Source organism: Ctenopharyngodon idella, chromosome 19 (assembly GCF_019924925.1).
Source record: "Ctenopharyngodon idella isolate HZGC_01 chromosome 19, HZGC01, whole genome shotgun sequence".
NCBI classification, from domain to species: Eukaryota; Metazoa; Chordata; class Actinopteri; order Cypriniformes; family Xenocyprididae; genus Ctenopharyngodon; species Ctenopharyngodon idella.
In genome coordinates, this window is record NC_067238.1 from 14,609,915 (window position 1) to 14,617,731 (window position 7,817).

At 36.2% G+C, this 7,817-nt stretch overlaps 1 protein-coding gene across 2 annotated transcripts; it reads right to left on the reverse strand.

Annotated features, from left to right (window-relative positions):
* Positions 1-1,105: 1,105 nt before the first annotated feature.
* Positions 1,106-6,536, reverse strand: mreg (melanoregulin). Of its 2 annotated transcripts, none has more exons than XM_051873212.1 (6): positions 6,397-6,536; positions 6,042-6,148; positions 5,381-5,543; positions 4,075-4,165; positions 3,827-3,990; positions 1,106-2,924 (listed from the first exon to the last, which is right to left on the reverse strand). In XM_051873212.1, exons 2-6 carry the CDS (start codon positions 6,131-6,133, stop codon positions 2,724-2,726), a joined length of 711 nt encoding a protein of 236 aa, XP_051729172.1. In that variant the 5' UTR covers positions 6,134-6,148; positions 6,397-6,536; the 3' UTR covers positions 1,106-2,723. The 2 variants fall into 2 exon arrangements, with proteins under 2 accessions (XP_051729172.1, XP_051729171.1); XM_051873211.1 differs by having other exon boundaries at positions 6,042-6,230; positions 6,397-6,529.
* Between the last annotated feature and the right edge of the window lie 1,281 nt (positions 6,537-7,817).

Consider the following 7,817-nt stretch of genomic DNA (forward strand, 5'->3'; position numbering starts at 1 on the left):
ACTCTGAAAGATTTTTCGGAGGAAATTTAACTGTTTTGGTCATGTGACTATTTACACCAGCCATGTAAAAATGTTCAGTTTAAAGACTGAATTTGGAAACAACATTTTATGTTCAGTAACAGCATTCCTTTTTTTCTACATTAAAGGGTTAGTTCACCCAAAAATGAAAATTCTGTCATTAATTACTCACCCTCATGTCGTTCCACACCAGTAAGACCTTCGTTCATCTTCGGAACACAAATTAAGATATTTTTGACAAAATCCGATGGCTCAGTGAGGCCTCCATTGCCAGAAAGATCACTTCCTTTTTTAATGCCCAGAAAGCTACTAAAAACATATTTAAAACAGTCCATGTGACTACAGTGGTTCAACCTTAATATTATAAAGCGACGAGAATACTTTTTGTGTGCCAAAAAAACAAAACAAAATAGCGACTTTATTCAATATCTAGTGATGGGCGATTTCAAAAGACTGCTTCATGAAGCTTCAAAGCTTTACGAATCTTTTGTTTCGAATCACTGGTTCAGAGCGCATATCAAACTGCCAAAGTCAAGTGAACTATTGAAATTTCGAAACACTTATAACGTAACAAAGCCTCTTTTACTGAAATCATGTGATTTTGGCGCTCTGAACCACTGATTCGAAAAAAAAAAAAAGATTCGTAAAGCTTCGAAGCTTCATGAAGCAGTGTTTTGAAATCGCCCATTACTAGATATTGTTGAATAAAGTCATTATTTTGTTTTTTTGGCGCACAAAAAGTATTCTCGTCATTTCATAACATTAAGGTTTAACCGCTGTAGTCACATGAACTGTTTTAAATATGTCTTTAGTAGCTTTCTGGGCATTAAAAAAGGAAATGAGCCATCGGATTTTATCAAAAAGATCTTAATTTGTGATCTGAAGATAAACTAAGGTCTTATGGGTGTGGAGCAACATGAGGGTGAGAAATAAATGACTGAATTTTCATTTTTGGGTGAACTAGCCCTTTAAGTGTTGCATATGAGAGTTGATGAAGGATTTAGTTGAATTACTATAATACTCTTATCAAGAGTTTTATGGACTCAAATCATACATCTGCATTTAATGTAAAAAACACAGACACACATTTCAAGAGAAAAAGTTTCTTTTCTATTTATTCAAATTCACTTTACCATCATACACTTACAATATAAACATGCCTCAGTAATCCTGAATCTCCTACTGGTCTTATAATTTCAGCTATTTTGATGATTCTGAAAATAGTCTCCCCTTTCTCACAAAAGCAGTTGTCTAATTTGCCTAATGATTTAACCTGTGCCATTTAATCTTCTACATTCCCATCCACCTTGACCTGAGCTGATCCAAATCCATTTACAACTCCATTTACAACTCCATTTCCAGAAAAGTTGGGACATTTTTGTAAAAAGCAATAAAATCAAGAATCTGTGATTCGTTAATTCACTTTAACCTTTATTTAACTGACGAAAGTACAAAGAAAGGATTTCCAAAGTTTCCACTGACCAACTTGTATTTTGTAAATATATTTGATGGCTGCAACACTCCAAAAAAGCTGGGACGCAGAGACATGTTTACCTCTGTGCCACATTACCTTTTAATTGGAATTGAGGATACTAACTGCTGCATTTTTGCAAGTGGAATTTTTGCCAAATCTCGCCTGATACAAGACAGCAGCTCAAAAATCCATGGTCGTGGTTGTCTGATTCTCCTTTTCATGATGGGCCATACATTATTAATAAGAGATAGCTCTGGACTGCATGAGACCTGGCATTGTCTTGCCCTAATAACCATGAACTTCCCCGTGTATGTCTCTGTACAATCTCAGTATACATCTCCACGTCAATGGTACCTTCACACATTTGCAAGTCCCCCATGCCGTTTGCACTGATGCACCTTCATACAATGACAGATGTTTGCTTTTGCACCCGTCACTGATGAAAATCTGGATGGTCCCAAAAACAAGCTAAAAGGTGGACTCATCTGACCACAGCACACATTTCCACTGTCTTCTGGACCATCTGAGATGAGCTCGGGGCCAGAGAACAGATGTATAGTTTTCTCCTTGAGTAACAGAGATTCAAGTTGCATTTTTTGATGCAGTGGCAGACTGTGTTGAGTGACAACGGTTTTCCAAAGTACCAATGTGGCTATATTTAACAGCTGCATGATGGTTTCCTGCCTTGCCCTACACAGACTGAGATTTCTCTAGATTCCCTTAATCTTTTCACATTATGAATGCTAGATGCTGAAAGACCTAAATACTTTCAAATATGGCATTAAGAAATGTGATTTTTGAATTGTTTGACAATTCTCTCATGAAATTTGGCACAAAGTGGTGAGCCATGACCCATGTTTGCTTGCAAAGACTGAGTCTTTGGTGGATGCTCCTTTTATACCCATCACGATACCCTCACCTATTACCGATTCACCTGCTAACTGTGGACTGTTTCAAAACTGTTTAACTTGGATATTCTATAATCTTTTCACATTTGCCTTTGTCCCAACTTTTTTGGAGTGTTTTGCAGCCATCCAAAAAAAAAAAAAAAGTTGGTCAGTGAAAACATTGGAAATCTTTTCTTTTGTCAGTTAAATTATTTTTATTTAAGTTTTCTTTAAAGATTTTTTTTTTTTTTTTTTTTTTGCATTTTACACAATTGTCCCAACTTTTCTGGAAATGGGGTTATACCTCCAAAACCCCTCTAACTGATTATGAAATCATCTCCGTTTCAGTCCTCTGGTCCAGTGGCCTCGCCCTCATCATCATCCTCATCCTCTCCTCCAGAGATGTTCTGATTCATACGGGACAGCAACAGAGGCAGATTTATTGCAAGGGTGTCCTCTTCTTCATCATCATCGTCTTTAGGAGGGTAGAAGCGACGAGCCTTGGCCACAAAATCCTCAGCAGCGTCCAGATAAATGAGCCGGTCCTGAGTGAAACGTGAATATATAAGTGAGGAAGAAGAGGGTCGTCTATCTCAACATGTTCATTTGATAGATGTTCATGGCTGTCTCAAAACCTAGTGATACGCTGACTAACTAGACAGCATTTTTGGGTAACTTTTTTGTTCAAAATTAACAAAATTTAAACAATAAGCCAATATATTTTCAATCCTTCTTCCAAAACATGTTTTTGCCTTACCCTGATTGACTATGGTAAGCCTGTTATAAGTGTTTATATTTTAGACCTGTCGGGATGGTTTTCGTGGGAAATTTTGTAAATATGTGACTCACTAGTGTGCGTCTCGTCATATCCGTAAATAGAGAAAGGTTGCTCCGGCTACTTTAACATGTGTATGGTGTGGGAGTGGCATAGGTTAGTTATCACAAAGAAGGAGAAAGTTTAACATGGAGCACGCTAAATAAAAACTAAAAAAACTAAAAAAAAAAAAAAAAACGCATAACAGAGTAGAGTTTGCTGGCAAAAAGAGAAATGCGACAAAGCTCGTAATAAAACAAGAATCAACATTAGCTTGGTTTTTCAGAGATGGCGAGAACTGAGGGATTTGAAAAGTTGCAAAGGTGACGTAGAGATGGTGTTTTCATTACTCTACAGGTGAGTAAGGTATTTTATTGAACAGATAAATGTCAGAACCTTTATTGGAAGGGTAATTTATATTACAAAAAAAAAAAAAAAAAAAAAAAAAAGATTAAAACATTTTGTGCATGTAAATTACAATAGTTCAAGCCCCATTTTAACATAAAATGCCCTATGAAAGAGTAATGATTTTTCAAAGGACCCTAAGACAATTACCAGCAATGTAATTTAAAATTTTTAAAATTTGTGCAATTGATTGTTCATACTTGAGGTGAGTTTCAGTGACATGCTCACCAGGATGAAGAGGTATCTCTCGGGTGGAGGCTCTTTGCTGTAGAATATGGATGTTTCGGTGTGGAGGGTGTGTAGAAGGGTGCGGGCGGTCGCTGCGTTTCTCATGCGGTCATATGATGCGGTGGCAGACACAGTCAACAGAGACTCTGCTTCGGCCATGAACCCTGAGAGAATAAACCAAACATCTCACTGACAGACTGTCCCTGATAGCAAAACATTTGAACAGAATTTCTCACACAATCTCTTACCCAGATTCTCTAAGATCATCTTCCATTTATCTCGCACCTCTCTTCTCATGTCTCTCATGGCCTCGATGTCGATGCTCAAACGCCGGTAACCCTACAGGACAGAAGACATGACAGGACTGAACTCAACCATCAAGCCTCAAGAATGACACCTACAAATGTTTTACCCTACATACTAAGTTGGGATAGAAGAAAATATTTTAATATTTAAAAAAAAAAAAAAAAACCTTGATGTTTCTAAAACTGGCCAAATAATGGGCTTTTTTTTCTGACTGTATATTTTAAAATGATATATACGGTCATTTCAGACGTCTTCTCTACAAGTGTTATATAATTTAGCTTGTTAATCATAATGTGTAATTAAAGCATGTGGCGAGACATATACACTTAAAAAGACTATGTTTAAGATGCGTTCACGCCATGTCGTAATGGACCCTTTTCACAGACTGTGATGACGCGTTTAACGGTCATCAGCATAGTAAATTCTGTTTTTTTATATATTTTCATTTAAAAAAAATTATTTATATTTATAGCACTATACTTTGTATTAGTACTATACTTTGTATTCAGTGTTGCCAAGTCTTTTCCCGCGGAATTGGGCTGCTTTAACACAGTTGCCGCGGGTTATTTTTCATGATATTTAGCCCCTGGAATGCAAATTTTACCACGGGAACCCCGCCAAAAATACGGATTTTACTCTCTGGCACACGATTATTATGGGGTGAGCCCCCCGAAACGCGATTGAGCTAGTTTTGGGCTAGTTTTGAATAGCAAATTTTGAGTAGGGTTTTGTTGTGAAAACCTGGCAACCCTGATTATATTACCTTTGCATTAAAAAACGTGCTGCATAACCAATGAAGTTCATTCTCGTTTGTTTGTTCTTGTGCGTCATTTAAGTTTGTTTGACCATTTGTTTATGTTTGCTGATCAAGGTTTATATGCAAGTAAAAGCCTAAATTAAATGTGTTCATTATTAAAATAAATTGAGTCTCTTCAAAAAATTTGGACTAAACCGCTTGATTCATATGGATTCGTTTTCTGATCTCTTTATGAACTTTTTGAAGTGTCAAACACGGAACGACATGAGGATGAGTAATTAATGACATTAATGACAATTAATGATTTTCATTATGGGGTGAACTATCCCTTTAAGGTGTGTTCGACTTGAAGCTGCACTGTGCAGAGCGATCGGTGTATGACAACAAAGTACCGCGAGAGAGATTCGAAAGCATTACGGAGCTTTATTAACGGTAATTACGACATGGCGTAATTTAAATATTTAAATGCAAATTAATTTTGAACGCCATACATGAGAGCCTCGTTGGGTTTGGGCTCTGGTCTGCAGCAGGTTGTAGAGCGTGCGGTCGTCATCTCTCTCAGAGTGGGAGGGGTCTCCTGGTTCACTCCACAGGTTCGTCTCTTGGTCCCGCCTTCTTTTTGCCTCACGGTCGAAATATTCTAATGTGTCGTGACTAACACAAACACACACATAAACAAAATGTACAAATACTTTCACTATATGAAGACATTTTAGTGTGAATATTAGTGTGTTTGATATTATATTGTAATTAGCAATGAAACCGGTTATTCATTCTGTCAGGCAACTATTGGTCGGAACAAAGGAAAAGCAGAAGAACGTTGGACCGTGAGTTATGAATTAAACATTTATGAAAAACTAACGTTATTTCCACATGTTATAAAGTTGAAGAGTTAGTAGCTGTTTTAATTTTAATGAGAAAACTTGTACATATGTTTATACTTATAGCACAGTTTGAACCAAAGTAATTTGCAAAGATACTTCTGTTAAAAAAATAATTAGTAGCCTAGTAGTAGTAGTAGCCTAATTGTTATTTTTTTTTTTTTAATAATAAAAATAAACATTTTTTGACAGAAAGATTTTCTGAACTCAAACTATCAATGGTCAGACAGGCATGATTTAAAAACAAACCGACACCACATCCCCTGAATACCTAAGTAAAGGTCTCTTTTCTTCCTCATCATCATCCTCACAGCAGCAGCAACAGCAGAATCGCACACAGAACCTCTTGAAGGCGGCACCCATCCTCAAAATACAAAACTAGAAGATGGTGGAAGAAAAAGTTCAAGTTCAAGAGATGTAAAGCAGCGTCTGCCCCTCCGAGAGAATAAAGGTGAGTTTTCTGAAGAAGACGAATATAAAAACATAAGTGTTTTTGCCTTTTTTCAAGCTGTCAGCATCATTTGTAGTTCTCCGGGTTCTTCAGGGTGAACCTCGTCCCTCAGAGTATCATTTGTCGAGTAATTTCAGATGAAAACTGTGTAATGTATTGTTTTGATGGAACTTACCCAAGAAACTGCTGGCAAAATGCTGAATCCATCAATTCAAGTGTAAATGCAGTTTTCTCTTATTCAGAAGCGAAGCATCTTTTGGGGCCCAGAGAGCAACTAAAACATTTCAGCGTCTCTCTAGAATGAATAGCATCACAGTTTAGTCATGAGTCTGAGCCGTGTAACCTGAGGCCATCACAGACCTCTAAATAAAGCCACTCATCCTACAGCCCCAAAACACAAATGTGCTTTTACCTCTGGGAACGTTTTCAACAGTTCATTTTGGGATTGCATATCCAGCACTTTATAAGATTTTTAGTAAAAATGAAGCAGGTTTGAAAGAATAATAGTGATTACATAACACAGTTGCTCCATATTATTATGAAAACCAATAATCCTAAACCTCCTGCTCACATTTCATGGAAAAACTCATGTGCTCATGGCAAAATAATCAAACCAGTAAATACCAGACTTGAGAAGCACATAAAAGCAGGTCAGTGTTATTTTATAAATTATTACAGTTTTATTACTATTTTGAATATATATATATATAATAAAAGCTTTTCACATTGAATGATTGAATCTCCAAGATAATGTAGAAACAACATAAAGACAGTATATTTTAAATAAATAATAATATTTTAAATTGTTTAATGGCATCTTTTTACAAAGCACTATGAATGAAAGCCAGTATCACTGATACCAGCACTGATACTGATGTCTCTATTACATAGATTTGTTTTTCTCAATTTAAGCTATTAATTATAGCCATTCAACATTATTGAAAGCTATCAATTTTAACATATAATAGGTTTCACATAAACCCATTGTAATAAATGTCACATTTAGCTGTGCCTTTAATATATCAGGGATCAACGCTAAGGGTTTTTTCTACTGGCCCAGAAGGGCCGGTTTATATTTTTTCTTACCCTGCTAAAATGCACAAAAAAAAGATTGTTTTTGTTGTTTTTGACCCATGTAACCTTGTAAACAATGTTTTAAGATGTTCAGGTAGGTCTAACTGGTAAATATACAGAAATTGAATAACAAAACACTGCACAGTTTTTGTTGCATAAATAATAAATTGAATATAGATCAATCCTTATTAAAGCTACAAAAGTCATTCAGTCAAGAGCAGTGAGTGATTTCCTCTTTGTCTTTTGTTCTTTGATTAACATTAATGACGCAGACAGCAGCAAGTTTATTAGGCTGCTGTCACTTTAAGATCTGACGCACACGACGCGGATCTGACACACATCCTATATTTTCACAACTCTTTCTGTTCATTTAACACTTTTTAACTCATTTAAGACTGTGTTTTTGAGGATACTTGCCAAAACTGGAATTTTGACATAATTTTGTGTTTTGTCCATTCAAGTGCGAAAGAAAACCAATGCGGCACTGGCATGCTGTCTGAAGCGGCATTCTGTGCGGGTGTT

Coding starts and splice junctions, on each gene's coding strand:
- mreg (XM_051873212.1), bottom strand. CDS start 6,133: ATGGGTGCCGCCTTCAAGAGGTTCTGTGTGCGATTCTGCTGTTGCTGC. Junction 4,166..5,380: donor AAACCCAACGAGGCTCTCAT/GTATGGCGTTCA, acceptor TCTGTCCTGTAG/GGTTACCGGCGTTTGAGCAT. Junction 3,991..4,074: donor GATGATCTTAGAGAATCTGG/GTAAGAGATTGT, acceptor TTATTCTCTCAG/GGTTCATGGCCGAAGCAGAG.